The 19,237-nt window shown below is 35.7% G+C and overlaps 1 protein-coding gene across 3 annotated transcripts; it reads right to left on the minus strand.

Annotated features, from left to right (window-relative positions):
• Positions 1-556: 556 nt before the first annotated feature.
• Positions 557-19,210, minus strand: pld4 (phospholipase D family member 4). 3 transcript variants are annotated; one of them, XM_084392713.1, is made up of 12 exons: positions 19,105-19,210; positions 18,299-18,507; positions 18,065-18,143; positions 16,471-16,640; positions 14,882-15,065; positions 12,936-13,056; positions 12,257-12,384; positions 7,880-8,080; positions 6,582-6,721; positions 4,654-4,819; positions 4,004-4,100; positions 557-1,617 (listed from the first exon to the last, which is right to left on the minus strand). In XM_084392713.1, the coding sequence occupies exons 2-12, from the start codon at positions 18,304-18,306 to the stop codon at positions 1,418-1,420; spliced, it is 1,494 nt and encodes a 497-aa protein (XP_084248839.1). In that variant the 5' UTR covers positions 18,307-18,507; positions 19,105-19,210; the 3' UTR covers positions 557-1,417. The 3 variants fall into 3 exon arrangements, with proteins under 3 accessions (XP_084248839.1, XP_084248841.1, XP_084248840.1); XM_084392715.1 differs by having other exon boundaries at positions 18,299-18,329; positions 19,105-19,206; XM_084392714.1 differs by having other exon boundaries at positions 18,299-18,464; positions 19,105-19,164.
• Between the last annotated feature and the right edge of the window lie 27 nt (positions 19,211-19,237).

Raw genomic sequence — 19,237 nt, forward strand, 5'->3', positions numbered from 1 at the left:
ATAATAAAGGTTTATTTCATATAGTGCCTTTAATGCAGCTTCTCAAATTGCTTTACATAGTAAATATACATAAGAATAAAAGAAAGAAAAAAATCACCAATGAATACCACACATTATTTTCAAATATGATGTAAAATTCCAAGTGACTGTATGTATATATATATTATATATTAGTAAATATATATTTAGTAAATAAAGTAATTATTTGAGGAGAAAATGCTGATAATGCTTAATAAATGCTTAATAAATGCTTAATAAAAAGATGTTGTTTATTTTTTGTGTATACAATTACAATGAAATACATAAACAATAATGAAAAATAATTTTTGAAAAAAAATTTAATATAATATATAGAAAGTTGAAACACTGAAAATGAAAAACACTGAAATGTTTTTACATTCCATCACAGGCGTAACTATCGGTAAGCAGGGTAAGCGGTTGCTTACGGGCCCGGACCAATCAGGGGCCCGCCCGCGTTACTGGAAGATATTGATTGACAGCCGGGTCCCCCTATCGCATTTTACTACTTTTAGTCTGATCGCATTTAAATTTTTTTGCGAATTGATTTGAATAAATAATGACAACAACATATTCGACTGATCATTAAATAAATGTTTGAAACGAACAATGATGAATTTGGTGTAATTTGTTTCGAATTGGGACTGGGGAATCCCCGGGTGAATATGGGCATTGCGTGCAAAACAGTAAAAAACGTTGAACTTGAGACATATGGAGTCGTCAAATTTTAAACACAAAAGTGGCTTTCAAAAGCGCAAACAAAAAGAGGAATTTGATAAATGAATTAATAAATTACCAAAAATAGGAAGCTTAAAAAGATGACACAGGGGGAGATCGAGATTGAGATGGAGCAAGAGAGTGAAGCGAGTAAAGCTCCTGAAGCGATTGAGAATGCCCGTGCGCGCTATCTGGATCTTAATGATATGATCGACAACTTCGCACAGAGGAAAGCCCGGAAAATGCAGCTATAATGTAAGTGAGCATCTTTTTTTATATGTATTTGGACCTAGGCCTATGTGTATATAGCAGTGACAGTAACAGTAACAATGTGTTATTAGCAGTTTTTTTTTTTTTTGGTGCACGTATCATCATCACGTGTTGTAGTAGGGGGGCCCGCTTTGATAATCCTGCTTAAGGGCCCGGTGTTGGCTCGTTACGCCACTGCATTCCATCTAGGTCAGTTTAAAATACTTATTCAATTTTATTGAATTAGAAAAACATTTTTCAAATGAAATGGCCAAAAGGCTTCCCTTATTTAGAGACATGCAAATAATACATATATATAATGCTACAAATATTACAGTTGTTTAAAACATGTGAGATATATGTGGCCTTTATATGTCAAGTTTCATGCTTAAAAGAATTGCACACGTGAACTGCGAGTCTGAAGCGTGTGGATCTATGGTGTGGATCTGGAGAACACACAGTCCTGGTTCAGCTTGAGCTCCGCCAGCGGGACGGCGAACGGCGAGTTCCAGTCTCGGTCAAACACTGCACTCAACTGGTGATGGAAAGAGTTTCCCAGCAAAGCATCCTGGGAAACCACTAAGCCCACTCCGGCAGTGCTGTTGAAGTAGTCAGCTGACCAATTAGACGTTCCTGAACACAAAAAAAACAGTCAGTTCAGTTCAGCATCAGTGTCAGATGTTCATATGAAACGTATACATATCCAAACTATATATACAGTGCAATGCATAAGTGAATACACCCATGCTAAAGTTGACTAAAAAGAGGAATAAAAAATCATATTTTGGAAATTGAACTTAATGCCTTAATTTAAAAAATTAGGAAAAATCCAACCTTTAAGGACACCAATTTTCTTTGTGAATGAATAATGTATCGTAAATAAATAAATGTTCTTCCTTAAAATACAGGGTGCATAAGTGAGTACACCCCTTTGTTAAATTCCCATAGAGGCAGGCAGATTTTTATTTTTAAGTATTTAAAAAAAAAAAAAATGTAGGATACTATGCATCCTGATAAAGTTCCCTTGGCCTTTGGAAGTAAAATAGCCCCACATCATCACATAGCCTTCACCATACCTAGAGATTGGCATGGTTTTATTTCAGTTAGCCTAAAAGCTAGTTTGATTTGCATTGAGAGATGATCTTATGGAAAGTACCCCATGCCAATCTCTAGGTACTGTATGGTGAAGGCTATGTGATGATGTGGGGCTATTTTACTTCCAAAGGCCAAGGGAACTTTATCAGGATGCATAGTATCCTACATTTTTTTTTTTTTTAAATACTTAAAAATAAAAATCTGCCTGCCTCTATGGGAATTTAACAAAGGGGTGTACTCACTTATGCACCATGTATTTTAAGGAAGAACATTTATTTATTTACGATACATTATTCATTCACAAAGAAAATTGGTGTCCTTAAAGGTTGGATTTTTCCTAATTTTTTAAATTAAGGCATTAAGTTCAATTTCCAAAATATGATTTTTTATTCCTCTTTTTAGTCAACTTTAGCATGGGTGTATTCACTTATGCATTGCACTGTATATATACAGGGCTTAGCATTAAGGTTAGGGTTAGGCCGTGTCATGTGAAAGTAAATTGGTCATTCGAGTAAAAATATTGCTCGTCCGGGAAAAAACTATATTTTTGTGGTGTAAATATAATTTATTCTGAAGCAATATTCAGTTTATATCAGCTTTGACGTGTTTAAATCTGCATATGAGATTTTTTTTTTTACCTTTATAAAGGGCATGTTTTATTTTCCCTAATCCTATTAAACGTATGCTTCATCTTTCATTTCAAATTCTTAAATTTGATCAATAAATTAAATTAGAATTATAAGGAAGAATTAAGACACTATAGGGCTGTTACCAATCAAATTAAATAATTTACACTGAACAATTACAACCGCATTAAATAATGTTATGAGATTGTTTTAAACATTTTTTGAACATACAAATACGAAATGTTGAGAAAAAAATTTATACTTTTAAACATGAAAGTAAACGACAGGTGACCATCTTAATGAGTGAGTCATTGAGTCGATTCGTTTGAACGGTTGATTCATTCAAGAATGAGTCAGTTGTTTATGAACGAGTCATTGAATCTTTGACTCAACCGATTCGTTCGAAACCCTGAATCACTCAGTGATGAAACACGGTTGCTGTGAGAAGCGCTATATGGTTCTGCTGGGAACTTTGGAACTATTTTAACATCTTAAATAGAACAAAACACTCAATATTGCATCTAAAATGTAAGTGACATTAATATTAACTACTTATTTATTGAACTGTCGTATGAAATCAGTCACATTTTCAATCGTGATGGTATTTAGGAAAACAGCACTGTTGGTCATGTGATGTTGCTTTACTGTATCATGTGCTATAAATATAAAAACTCCACATTTAGAATTTTTACCGCAGTGTTAACTGTGTGTTTAATGTGTGTATAATGCACATTATACATTATATATTATTATCCACTATCAATACATGTAATAAACTCAGAGTCATTCTCGCATTAATGTCGAGCCCTAATATATATAAGTGCAGTCAAATCGATTAATCGGGATTAATCGCATCTAACATAAAAGTTTGTGTGTGTTGGGCTTAATGGGTACACTTACCCTAGTGTGTGTGTGTGTGTGTGTGTGTGTGTGTGTATGTGTGTGTGTGTATATATATATATATATATATATATATATATATATACACACACACACATACATATATATATATATACACACATACATACACACACACATACACATTTACATATACATACATATATATATATATATATATATATATATATATATTTACAAACTTTTGTTAGATGGATTAATCAATTTCACTGCACTACATACACAAAAATATATATATTATAAAAGCACGGATAATCGGAGTAAATTATAGAATATAAAAAATACCAATGTTAAAAAGAATCCCTTAATAGCTCTTTTAGTATCAACATTTCATTAAACTGCTATTGTCACAAGAGTAAAAGCGCAGTGAACTCACTCACCCACATACGCCACTCTATCGGTCACCATGTATTTGTTGTGGTTGACTCTGGTGTAGGGGATGTGCGACTGGTTTCCCACTGGAATAATAAACAGCCTCTGTGCAATGAAACAAAACAGGTTTGTACAGGTGTCATCCTCCCATGCCTGCCTCCGTTTACAGTAGGGCTGCACGACATTGAAGAGAAATGCGATATGCGATAACTCATTAAATAATGCGATATTCGATATGCGATATGATAATGCTTAAAGTGTGTAAAATAAACGTATAAAATTCTCTTTAAAATGATATAACCTGCATATGTGTTTCACATTCTTTCTGTGACGAGAAAACATCCCTACAGCTTCTGACAGTGAACATCAGTGCTTTACTGTGGTATAAGAAGTGTTATTTTAACACCACGGGGTTCAGGTTATCCTACATTAGGGTTATTAAACAACAGAAACTGAATAATAATAACACTGCTTAGTTTTCACTGTATGATTTAAATATATACTGATTCTTATTAAAGCTACAAAAGTTATTCAGCCGAGAGCAGTGAGTGATTTTCTCTTTGTCTTTTGTTCATGACCCCAGTTATTGCAAGCCGTTGCGATATATACATTTGCAATATTTCGATATATTGTGCAGCCCTAGTTGTCATTGACTCACCACTGCGATGTTAATGTTGTCAGACGGGGAACGGAGAGCATCTAATGAGCGGAGGAAAGGCCAAATGGACGGGTCAGTGTCTCGACCACAGCTGACCAACACACACACGGACACGTTCCTCTCGAAGGCGGAGCGCTTCAGGGCGTCTTCAATGACCGGCCAGTATCTGCGCCAACACACACACAGCAATGTGAACACAGCTCATTGAACGAATCTCTTGAATGAATGATTCAATGACTCACTCACAAAAACTTCACTTGTTTTGTAACTGGACGAATCAAAGTTTTAAGCGAATCTCTTGAATGAATGATTCAATGACTCACTCAATAAGACTTCACTTGTTTTGTAACTGGATGAATCAAAGTTTTAAGCGAATCTCTTGAATGAATGATTCAATGACTCACTCAATAAGACTTCACTGGTTTTGTAACTGGACGAATCAAAGTTTTAAGTGAATCTCTTGAATGAATGATTCAATGACTCACTCACAAAAACTTCACTTGTTTTGTAACTGGATGAATCAAAGTTTTAAGCGAATCTCTTGAATGAATGATTCAATGACTCACTCAATAAGACTTCACTTGTTTTGTAACTGGACGAATCAAAGTTTTAAGTGAATCTCTTGAATGAATGATTCAATGACTCACTCACAAAAACTTCACTTGTTTTGTAACTGGACGAATCAAAGTTTTAAGTGAATCTCTTGAATGAATGATTCAATGACTCACTCACAAAGACTTCACTTGTTTTGTAACTGGATGAATCAAAGTTTTAAGCGAATCTCTTGAATGAATGATTCAATGACTCACTCAATAAGACTTCACTTGTTTTGTAACTGAACGAATCAAAGTTTTAAGTGAATCTCTTGAATGAATGATTCAATGACTCACGCACAAAAACTTCACTTGTTTTGTAACTGTACGAATCAAAGTTTTAAGTGAATCTCTTGAATGAATGATTCAATGACTCACTCATAAAGACTTCATTTGTTTCATGACTGGATTAATCAGTGTTTTTGAACGAATCTCTTGAATGAATGATTCAATGACAAACACATTTTTAACAGTCACTTGTCGCCACCTACTGGTGTAACGATGTAATTTATACAATCTTCATTTGAAGTGTCAAGTTACTTTCAAAAGTTGATTCGCTCCATTTTGATCACTCCCGTAGGTCAGTGTTTACTTATGAACTATAAACTTTTACTTCTGTGATCAACTGAATTATTGTAGTACAGAAATAATGATTCTGTGTTGTTTGTGAAGCGGTTTCATACCTATACATGACATCTGCTCTCTCTGGATCAGAACACAGGTCTGTGATCAGTTCTCTGTGATCGTACTCGTCAAAGGTTTAAGAGACACAGGCGAATCATCATCATTTAGGAATAAGATCACGTGTGTGTTTGAATCGAGATCGCAATCTTTTAACATTAATCGTGCAGCTCTAAAATGCATTGAAATGTCACTGCAGAGCTGCTTATTACAACTGAATTGAATTTGTTTCATAATTGATGAACTTTATACAGTTATTGAACTGAACTGAATCAACATTGAACTGAATTGAGCTGAATAAATGACACTATTGTCTTTTTAGAGCTGCTTCACAGCTGAAAATTAAATTGATCTCATATTTGATGAAGTTTGCATCATTAACTCTGTAAATAAAGCTGATTAAAGGATTAGTTCGTTTATGACGGACGGACGGACGTTTTGAGCTTTAATCTGTTGGCTGCAATCCACTGCCATTATAAAGCTTGGAAGAGCCCGGATATTTTTTTAATATAACTCCGATTGTATTCGTCTGAAAGAAGAAAATCAAAAACTAAGATGACTTGAGAGAGTGAGTAAATCATGGGCTAATCATGGGACAATATAAAGTGTTGTATAAACGCTATAGAAATAAAGCAGACTCGACTTGAAACTCACCCGTGTTGATGGAAGTACTTGGAGGCGGGATAAAACTCCATGACTGCCACGTGTATGAAGTCCCGCGCGTCTCCGATGGCCGACAGAATGGCATCGAGGTCTCGGGTTCGAGAGACCGGACAGAACGCAGGCGGAGAGGCCTGAGGAAGAGGAGAGATGATGAAGGCTCTTTTTTATTTATTTTGTAATAAAAAATGCAGTAAAATTGTGAAATATTATTATAATGTAAAAAAGCCGTTTTCTATGTGAATATACAGTAAAGTGTAATTTATTCCTGTGATCAAAGCTGAGTTTTCAGCATCATTACTCCAGTCTTCAGTGTCACATGATCCTCCAGAAATCATTCTAATATGATGATTTGATGCTCAAGAAACATTTATGATTATTATCAGTGATGAAAATCAGTTGTGCTGATTCAGATTTTTCTGTTTTTCAGATTTTTTATTTTTGCAGTGAACCGAGTAAATATTCTCACTAACTATATCTCATTTGCTATAAATATCAACATCATATCATCGATTAGTCTGTAGATATCAGTATCAGTCATTAAAAACCCAGGAACAGGATGACATGATTTTATAAAACAACAGCAACATCACTATAGTAAAAGGTGCAGATATGCAATAAATTAATACATTTATTAATACTACCTTAATGGGCAATAACCATTATAGTATTTAATAACATTTTTATTTTAGTTGGAATGTTAATTACTTTTTATTGTTATTTATACATTTCTATTTACCTTTAATTTATTTTTGCTACGATTTTAATAAATTTTAATACTTCAAGGCGACATTTCTAATTTTAATCTATGTATTTAAATTTAAGTTTTTCATCTAATATTTTCAGCTTTATTTCCCTGACCGAAAATGATTTTCAATAGTTTTAGTTAACAATAACAACTGACTGCCAAGCAACATTAGTACAGAATGTGTGTCAAACGTCTTCAAACACGCCTCATCCAATCAGAACTAGTATTATAATAGACCTCATGTAGCTCCGCCCCCTTTCAGCGCCGCGCTCGTTGTGTTCATTCTTCCGGTTTGTATTTCCACAGCATGAAGGAAAGATCTTACATATTAATAAATGAACTGCTCGTTTTAAAATCTTCCCGGTCTTACAGATAATTGTTCTGACATCCGCTTCAAACATTACAATGCTCAGGATAACTTTCATTAACTCTACAATTAGTAGATCCGCTTGTTTCTCATGCGCATAATGTCAACAAGCATCTCTAAAAGACAGTAACTGAATGTGTGTTTGTGAGCCGTGATGATCTGAGCGAGTGTAATCACCGTGATGTACACTCGACTGGCTACACCGCTGAGGTTGAGCGGCAGCGGATGCTCCTGGTTGATGAGGGTATCGTAGGAGGACGGCCACGGATCCGGGATAGAAGTGTTGGAGCGACCCATGACCCAGTACGACTGGAAGATCTTGTGCAGGTCAGCAGCCAAACCACTGGAGTTATAGATCACCACACCGAGCTCTTTCACCTGGAGAGGGTTATCAGACACACACACACACACACACGCACACACACACACACACACGTCACAATTAGAGACTGCTGAAAATATCACAGCTTTCAAAACATCTTCCAGCTCTTCCATTTAACACTTTTGCAACCATATGGACATTTTTATCTTGTTTTTATTTGGATAATTTTGACAGTGTTAATGCCAACTGCATGCATTTTGGCACAGGTGTGTATTTTTATTGGAATTACACTATTTCACCCCCATTTCCTTTAATAAATCTATTTTACACCAGTAACACAAAATAGTTCCACTCGGGACCTTTCGGACAAAAAAAAAAATGTCCCCATTGAAACCAGTTTTTAATCCCAGGACCATTTCACTATAAAATTCTACAATCTTTGCTAACAGGCTTTCATTCTGTTGGCAAGGCTTTAAAATTGTACTATTTTTTACCAGATGGTGCCATTTTCTCAGGTTTGGCCTATAAAGCAAATACTCACTTTATTACTGTTTTCTGCTTATGCATATTATAGAGCCAATTAGATCAATTATGCAGCGATAACTGTGTGAGTGTGTTGGTATGAATGTCAGAGTGTGGTTTGTATGTGTGTGTTAAAAAAAAAAGTGTGTGTGTGCTTGTAATATCTGAGAGAGAAAAACTCAAAATCCGACGTCTGTGACGTTCAGAGCTTCAACATTACAAAACTCTTTCTTTAAAAGACAGAAAAGAAGGTTTTGCAGCCAATCTGACATAGCAGAGAGTCTGAAGGGGAGTATGAGCTAATGTCCTTTTCCTCTCTCCTGTTTCCCACATAGGTGTCGTATCTTCAACTAAACACAGTGCGTTTTGTAATGTCAGTACACATTACATGTAACACACAAAGTAACAAGTTAAAATTATTCGACTAGAAACTGTAGATATCACACAAAGAATGTATTTGCCTTATTTTTAATGGAAATACGGACACAGCCAGTTGACGGTATTTTGTGCGAGACTTCCGGTCAGGCACTTCCGGTCACAGGCGAGCTAACTCACTTTTCACCGTAGCGGTTAATCAAACAAGTCTTCGTAACAACTAAAGCCGAGTTCAGACTGCACGATTTTCAAAGTAGTCGGGTCACTGTTCTGCGTGACTATCTGGGGTAACACTCAGTTGCTGGTGTGTTCACACTGCACGATGCATCGGCGACAGGAGGTTTCACACTGCATGACTTTCAGGAGGAAGAATCGCCCACAACTTCTGTCTGGTCCGCAAACTACGTTTCGCAACCAAACAAACGCGAGAAGTGATAAGGAAATAGCGCAAAATCCCGCGTGCGTAAGACCGCAGTTCTCGCGCGAGACTGAAATCGTTATTAAAAATGAATGCCTGCAAGAAGCTTGCGATCCAAATTGTCTGTGCGCTGATTTGCAGCGAAAAGGAGAAAAAGAAAAACATTGTGGCCTATAACTCCTCCCCGAACTCCCCGCTGCTCTGTATCGTGCTCTCTCATTGGCTGTCGGTCATCGCTGATGTAGTTTTCAGTCAGAACACTTTCCACACAGCAGGATTTTGAATCGCCGACAGGTCCAGATATTTAGCATGCCAAATATCTCACGGGCGTCGGCGATTCTCTCAGATCGCGTCTTTGCTCATTCATACTGCGTGATTGTCACTCGCGTGAACGAGCGCCGATTTGCCTGTGATTTCGGGCATTTGTCGGCGATTTCTCAAAACCTGTCGGCGAGCCAAAATCGGGGTTAAAATCGTGCAGTCTGAACTCGGCATTACTCATCGTTATGGCTTCGAGGAAGACCGGGATTGTTTGTGCAGTTAGAGGTTGTCATAATAACTGGTACAAAAGAAAGATTTACTTGGAGCAGGAGTGTTTTAATCATCGAACGCGGACGAGAGCTGAATGTGGATGCGAGGCGCCCTACGACCTTTAACGTTACCCTCCGCCGGAGGATGAGGAATCCCTTCGCCTGGTTAAAAGCTTTCAATTTGTGGAAACCACCGAAGCGACCGTATGTTTGCTCTTTTCATTTCGTGAACACAAGACCTACAGAAGACCACCCGATACCAGAAAAGTGGCTGGGCTACGAAGTCCCAATAAAAACTCCAAGGAGAAACAAAATCATTACAGTAACCCCTGTATAAAATCTAGTGATCATGGCATTTATTTTGTATGTTTTACAATTATTTATAGCCATCTACTTATTGCTATCCTGTGCTTTGGTTGCATTCTGATGGCATTATTAATACATTTGACATGACAAAATACCTCCACAGATATATTAGTCCAGCATTGGCTCGACCGTGTTTAGGGCATTTCAGTGTTTCAACCGGGTCCGGTACCCGAACTGGGTGAGGCGGGGCTTTAGTTCTTTGTTATATTCATCTGCTACGGCATGTGTAACATTTTTCTGTCAACTCTGCATAATCCTTCGCGATCGACATCATTAGTTAGCCCAGGGAAGCGAGAAAACGGAAGTGCTGCACAAAAAGCGGAAATTGGACCCATATTTACTTCTGCGTTCAAGAATAAGGCGAATAGTATACTAAAAGCAGCCCTAAATAGTCTCACTACATTTTGTTACGTTCAAAGTAAACACGATCTCTGTCTTTGACGATAATGGTGTTAGCTTTCTATCCCCTGTAGTTTAGCCTGCTAGCCTACACAGCACAGGACTACACAACGTTGTCCTTGTAGTGTGTGATTGGCTGAAGCCTTTTCTGTCGCCGCAAGAGTAAAAAAAAAAAAAAAATCGACATCGATCAAAAAATAAAACCCTCGCGCGAATTTTTCGTGCGTCAAAATCGTGTCCAGTGTGAAAGGAGCTTAATGGGGAAAATGTGGTACTGCGGCCAAACAAAATCTTACAGAAAGCAAATTTTTTCAGATATCAACCACAAATTTGGAACACAACTTGTTTAGATTTATGACTTTGACTTTCTAGCAGTTTTAGAGCTCAACATGTTTCATAAAATATATATTTTATATAAAATAATGCTCATAAATCATTTTCATAAACCCCTAAAACTTTTTTTTGGTTTCACTTTTTTAACTTTTTTTTTACTTCAACAATAACCAACCATGGGTCTTCTTTAAAATGAGATCAAACTTAAGTCTGATAAACACTTTCTAATAAACATGGCAGTGTATATTGTGAAAACTGGAACCAATTGCTGAAGCTCGTCTACTGTAAATCACTTTGGATGAATGCATGTTAAAGGATTAGTTCACTTTCAAAAAATGTTTTGCTGATAATTTACTCAACCCGATGTCATCCAAGATATCCATGTCTTTCTTTCTTCAGTCGAAAAGAAATGAAGGTTTTTGAGGAAAACATTACAGGATTTTTCTACACAGAATGGACTTCAATGGCAACCAACTATACCAATGTTCAAAGAAGGTTCAAATGTCCGTCTCAATGCAGCTTCAAAGTCTCGACACGATCCCAATCGAGAAATAAGAGTCTTATCTAGCGAAACGATCGGTCATTTTCCAAAAAAAACAAAACAATTTATAACAATTTACAACAAATATATATATATATATATATTCATATTCACAGGTTATACTTTTTAACCACAAATGCCCATCTTGTATCTCTGAGATGCACCACGTATTACGTGATCACGTTGGAAAGGTCACGGAAAAAAAATAAAATAATAATAATAATAAATTAAAACAAAGATGTTGAATGATTTTGAAGTTGAAGGAAAAAATGAGATGAAATTTTTCGCTCTTCCCTACCTTTCTGAACCGGAGTACACAGACAAATAACTTAGATGACGTGACGCGTGACCTTTCCAACGTGATGACATAATACGTGCCACATCTCAGAGATGGTACACGACGAGCATTTGTGGTTAAAAAGTATATCATTTTTTAAAAAATGGGAAAATGACCAATCGTTTCGCTAGATAAGACTCTTATTTCGAGACTTCGTGTCGAGACTTTGAAGCTGCATTGAGACGGACATTTGAACCTTCTTTGAACATTGGTATAGTTGGTTGCCATTGAAGTCCATTCTGTGTAGAAAAATCCTGGAATGTTTTCCTCAAAAACCTTCATTTCTTTTTCGACTGAAGAAAGAAAGACATGGATATCCTGGATGACATCGGGGTGAGTAAATTATCAGCAAAACATTTTTTGAAAGTGAACTAATCCTTTAAATGCATGAATGCAAATGTCGGGTCTTACCTGCGTTAAAGCTCTCCAGTCCATGTTGGCGCTGCCGATGTAAACGTGTTTCCCGTCCACAATCCAGAATTTAGTATGAAGGATTCCTTTAGTCAAGCGGCCGAAGTTCACTCGTCGTATCTGTATTCCTACATGAAGAAACACACACAGTTAGAACTAAAGGAAATAAGGACTAATTTCAGAAGTTAATCAAGAGTAGAAATATAGAAGTGTTTAATAAAGACTTGCGACTAATTATTTAAAGTCCCCCTGTAGTCAATCATTTTATCCCTTAAAACTCATCTTTGATCACCAAAATGACGTCTTAAAATATCTTGAATGTAACTCGACACCCTTGCCTCATTTAGTATGTGCGGTTCTATGAATATGCAAATGAGCCCCGCCTCCACTCACTCACTCAGCTCAGAGATCCACTGGTTGACGATCACACGTTGATCTGATTGGTTACAAGGTAGTTTGTGACGTCAGAAACACCAGCGATTTCAAAGTGTGTTTTTGAGACTGTCTTTGGTTCACTGCAGTTTTAAGGAGGAAATACTCAGCAATGGTGTCGACTTATGAATTTACACACGGTTTGTCTTATTAAGACATATAAACAACATTAAAAGCTGGATTTTCACCACAGGGGGACTTTAAGCTAAATAATCCATGTCTTTATATGGAAGGCACAACTCCTGACCGTTTTCTTTCAGGACCTTTAGGTCTGTTGAATTGCGAGCCACAGTCGGGATGCTGGTCACCACTCGCACAGACACGTTTCTAGACGGCAAAGCTCTGAACTCCTCTAAAATCTCTCTGCCCTGAGACACAAACATGTCGTTGACAATCAAAAGGTTCAATATGAAGGTAATATGATGCCATAAAGAATCGCATGCGCAGGGTAAGATTTGTGAAAGTGGACATGAGATTGCAAGCGTAAATTGTGCAAGAGAAGATTTGTAAAGTTAATCGCCTTTCAAGTGTAAGAAACGAAAATTTGCTGCATTTTACTGTTATTTGTAAGTGTAATTCATGTATTGTGAAACTGCAGCTTCATGTTTACGCAAAATAAATATAGATCTGTATTCCTCTGACTTCCATTTTTATGCGCTTACACTTTCGGCACGTTTTTTTCCGCACAAATACGGCCAAAAGCGTTGCAGGCCTTTGAACAGCAACTGTCAGGAACTGCAAAACATATTGATCGCGTAAAACCAACCTTTGTGTAAACAAATAAACTGTTGGGAATGTCTGAATGTTGTGTGCATGGGGCAAAAAAGTTCCAGAAATAACCCGATTTGTACAGTTACGTCTTTCTTTTAGCTGCTCTTCCAGTTTTGGCACGATTCTCTCACTCACTGAGTTTTGCAAGCGTGAAGAGGAGGGCGGGTCCACCTTCATCATGTAGCCAATCAAATGAGGAGCTCGCTGACTCTTGTTTTACTCTTATCTGATTGGTTCAATCAACACGCCAGTCGCCAGAACACATCTTTATCTGCATTTGGCTTAGTATCGGTCTCGTTGCCAAAATGGTAGGCTACTTTTAATGCACACATATATGTTAAATAAATAAATAAATAAATAATGATTGCTCAAGGCAAGACACTACAGGTGAATAGGGTAAAAAATTTAACTAGCAGATATCACCATGAAACTTTCCCAGTTGATTACCTATATTAAGATGAGAAAAAAAATGTATTACAAGTTTTCTGTAATTTAATGTTTAAATATGCAAATTAGGCAATATCTAATTAAATATGCACTAATTTGCATATATTAAAAAAAAAAACGAAATCCGAGTATTGGATAAAGCCAGGTTAAAAATGATTTTTTCATTGTGTTCACATATTAGATGGGAAAAAAAATTACAGAGGGATTTATGGATATCTACTTTTGTTATCCTGTAAATCAGATATACTGTCAATAGCCTTAAAAAAATGATTTTCGCCATGTTTTTTGGAATAAAATGTTATATAAATCAGGCTAGGAATAATATATTTACAAATCCCTCTGTAAATGTCTTCATAATATAACTAGGTACAAGACTGGAGAGTTTGGTGTATATCAGTGCTACTGAAGGGGAGATTTCAGACTTGAAGAATGAGAGAAAAGTCATTTTGAGAAAACGGGCTTTAAAGATTCATCATCAGCCAATGAGATTACGCATTCAGCCCTTTTACTTTCACGATTGGTTGCTGATAAAAAGGAAATGACCATATTTGGATCCGACAGCATTGTACAGGAGAGAGAGAGCTTTCCAGAGGTGTGTGTGATGACAGGGAGCAGACAGCGATCACGGAGCGGCGGGAGGATTAAGAACGCCAACTTTTGTTGAATTTATGAGAAATCTACAGACGCAAACAGACAAAGTGTAGTAAAATAAAGACCTAAATGTGTATTTCAGACTTTTTTTCACCACAAGTCTGAAAGAAGACGTGTTATTGAAGACAAATATCCCAAAATCTCAAAATTGACCAGTAAAAAAAAAAAACTATGTTTTTGCCTGCCGTGTCTCACCTTAATAAGCACATTCACGAATCTTACCCTGCCGCATGCGATTCTTTATGGCATCATATTACCTTCATAGTTCAAAAGCACCAGTATTTCCACATGTTTCTAACAGTGTTGAGTGTGAATGAGTCTCACAGCTCTGTCGCTGCTGGAGTTCACGTTGATGTCGTCAGCCGTCAGGGACCAGTAGAAAGACGCCACGTCGATTTGTTTGGTGGCCGAAGACAGAAGATCCTTCCAGGCTTCAAACAGGCTTTTTCCAGCGCTGGCGTTTCTCCCGTAATCCATACTGAGAGGGAAACTCTCAACGAGAACAATCCTGGGAGAAAATAAAGCAGCGGTCACTTCCAGAACAGAGCAGATCAAGACACAATGACATTACAACTTTATCACATTTCCACATTATCAATGACCTCTACGAATGAATCCACTTCCAAAACAAGCCAACCGTGTGTTTTCTACTTCACTATGAAGAGTAATTTAATAATTTCGGTGTTTTGGTCTTAATTATTCTTCGTAGTGAAGCAGAAAATACACGTTTGGCTATTATTTTTATTATTAATATTATTTTTACTAAATCGTAAACTAAAATCTTAATAAAACAATGTATTACTAAAAATAAAAGAAACATTACCTGAAAAAAATAAAATTATATATATATATATATATATATACACACACACACACACACACACACACACACACACACACACACACAAAATATACATTCAAACTTATTATTATGACTTATTTTAGTATTATTAGTAGTGTTATTTGCTATTTGCTATTATTAGTTAAGTTGTTATTGGTAACTAAAACCCTAAAAAAAAAACATTTTTGTTACTTGAAGTAAAATAAATGTTAACTGAAATAAAATATATTGAAATTTTTTTTGGTTTTATTTCATTTCAACATTTCTCATTTCTCACGAGTACTAAAATAAGTCAAACGTAATAAAACGATATAGACATTTAACAAAAATAACAAAATTACAAAACACAAAAAATGACAAATTTTTTAACTATAATTTAAATGAAAATAGAAAAAAAAAGTAATCTAATTCAAACTATAATATATCAATGATACTAAAATAATACTGTCTCAAAGCCTATTGAAGCATTGAATTTATGTCAGTTAAATTAAACTTCAAACAAATAAATACTGGTTCAGAAATTCTACTGTATCAATCTAAAATATTTCAGTCTGTTATACATATTTCAGCTGAATAAACAGTGAAGTTATGAATTTAGAATAAATGTGATATATTCAAATAAAATCATTTAAAAATATGGCATTTTTACAATACAGTTTGGCAAATGGCAAAGCAACAACAAATTACATTTGATTGGGCATTAACTGAACAACTTTTATACTTGGCAAAGTTAAGCACATATAAATCTAACTGTACATTTGATTTGTTTTTGTTTTTTTGCATGAAAGTTCATCTTAATCACAATATTTCAACTGTCCACTGATATCAGTCACATGCATGTCAAAGAAATGTGATGACGTGAACTGTTTGATGATCATAAAATTGTGGTTTGTATCTGGTTGGAGGGGATTTAACTTGGGAAATTCTTACAATTTTGATGAAGTTGAATCTAAACTAAAGGTCAGCTCTCATGTAGTCAACAAAATCAAAAGACAAAGAGAAGCTCGTCTAAAACTCAAGAAGTGCTGATAGTGACAGGAAGTGAAAACATGAAAACAGGAAGTTCGCTCACCTGGTGTCCTCATTGGGGACGGAGTAGTTACAGCATGTGTGATGAGGATTCAAATCATCGTTGATTTCATCTTCATGCTTTGATATCTCTATTACCACGATGGCCAATAAAACCCCTAATACGATCAAACATCCAGTGGCCACCAGGACAGAAACAGGGCACTTTGATTCCTGCAAACAGAAAAACATCACGTCCATATTAGATATAAATCATCAAACCTGTATATGAGATGACTTGCTCTTTAAAGGGTCTATATGTAGAATTCAGAAACCCTTGATATTAGCGACATAGTTAACGAATATCTTTGCGGCGATATAGTTAACGAACATCCCGACGCCACCCACGCTGCTGAGGAGCGATGTTTAGATGATGGTAAATTGTGACTGAGGCTGTCAGTCTCTTAACTTTCTGCCTTGCATCTCCTTGTGCCGCACAGAAAATAAAAGTCATACGCATTTGGTACAAAATAACATGAGTAAATCAATAACTTGACTATTTATATTAGATTATGTTAGACTTTAATTTACTTTTATACTTCTTTCTGTGTATTTGAGTGTAAATACCTTTTCTATATTAGTCTTATATAGAAAACGTAGGCTATATGTAAATTCATGTTTTGTATAAATAATAAAGCAATGATAACTGATCCAGATAGCACACGTACGTCTGCAAGATGCCTGTTAAAGATCACTTAATCTGGAAAGCATCTGCTGTTTATTAACATCTGATAGACATCTTTAAGATGTCAGTTTAACATACGTTCTAAATCATTACATCTTAAAGACATCTTCTAAACGTATATTTAACATCTGACAGGAAACGTCCTATAGACATATTGCAGATGAGCAAACGCTCTTAAAAATACGTCTTCCAGATGTAAACACGCACATCAAATAGACGTCTTTAATAAATAATTACAGTACAGGATCTATTATAATTAAATGTTAGATTTTTTTAAACAAGTAGAAAATGTGTTTATTGAACAACATCGTTTCAAAGTTATGCAAGCAAAACAATTTGATCGATTTTATATTGAATATATGTTGATAGGCCTACTATAACGTCGTTTCAACCAACTGAAATCAACATCGTTTCAAAGTTAGGAAAGCAAACCAATTGTTAGTTTTAAATGGCGTGTTTGACGTTCGTAAAACGTTAATAGATGTTCGATACTTGTTCGTTGTTTCGATGTCACGAGAAACGTCGTTTATACGTTGATTCAATGTCAGTTTGCTAAGTGGGTATGTAACTAAAGAACTTTCCTCTCAATAACTAAATAAAGCAGCAGTTCAGACAACATCTGATCATAGCGATGTGGATATGTCTGAACCAGATCAGCGATTCACCGACATAACGTCGACAGATGAGGTCATTAAAAGAGATGTTCTCGGGAGCGCGCGTAACCGTCACAACATTTTGATTTTCCCAGTAAAAACGTCCCGAGTCTTTCACATAAAAATCTACACATATGCTTTCAAAGTCACCCTAGAAAGTCGGGGAAGGTCTCGTTTATTAAGATACAAAATGGCAATAAAAAGGTGACTAATAAATGAAAATTATTACACACGTACAGCCCATTTAAAGCGTCACTTACCTTGGCATTTGACACATAATTGTCATGTAAGCTCTGATACGAAGAGATCCGTCTATGAACATCTCGTAAGCGGGAAGATCTAAAAGAAGAACATGTAAAAGCTGATTGCCATCGACTAACTGTTCAGAGAAAGAGTTGGTACAAGTATACATCATCCAATCTACAGCTGAAACGTCTTTATATTTCTGTAATAAATCAACACAAGTTATAGGCTACGTGATAAAGTGAACTTACTCAGACATGTCGACCAGGTGGTGTTTGTTTTCTTGTGGTGAAGCACAAAGGGAAATATTCTCAAATAGTCATTAGTTCCTCATTCGCTTTTCATTTCTGTTTTTTTTTTTTTTTTTTTTAATGGCACTTTAACACTTATGTAATGTTCAAAAGGGCTTTCAAACATCTATAATCAAATATTAAATATAATTAACTGACAAACAAGTTTTCTGGAAAAGAAAATTACACAGGTAATAATTACAATTGTATGTACACACATGCTCTACAACATGGCATTATCAAAGCAAATGAAATACTCTTAAAAATTAATAATAGCTTCAGCTGTGCTTAAACACACTGACATCAAAAACAAATATGCTTTGATAGAAGGAAATCAGATTCATTATATACAAGACAACTCAAAGCACATGTATGCATCAGAATCGTTTTTAAAATATGAATGTTTATGAAATTTGAAAACAAATGGTAAAATTGCATAAGGAGGATCACAATTAAAGGTTGATTACAGGCTTGGGTCTTCTGTGAGTTAAATGCACAGATTTTACGGCAGCATTTGTTAATAAACCACACTGAAAAATATTATAGGATTACATTTTAAACAATTTTCACTCAGAAACTGTAAATTTCACTATTAAAAAAGAAACGGCAGGTGACAGAAATAAAGTAAGAGTTAAAAATAAAGAAAGACTGAAGCAGTATTTTCTTGTAAAACCTCCAACAATCTTTGTTTACAACTTCAATGTCTAACACTCAGACATGTTAATATATTATATTATACTGTATGCATGCTGAATAATATTTCATACCTCATTCAATGCACTTGTGTTTCCCCGAACACACGTCATACAGGCATTAAAGACCATGAAAAGAGTGTCAGAAACTCCCGAATGCTCAGAGTTTCACTTTCATTTTGGCAGAAACACGACCGGAGCTTCAGCG

Source organism: Rutilus rutilus (genome assembly GCF_951802725.1).
Source record: "Rutilus rutilus genome assembly, chromosome: 21".
Lineage (NCBI taxonomy): Eukaryota > Metazoa > Chordata > Actinopteri > Cypriniformes > Leuciscidae > Rutilus > Rutilus rutilus.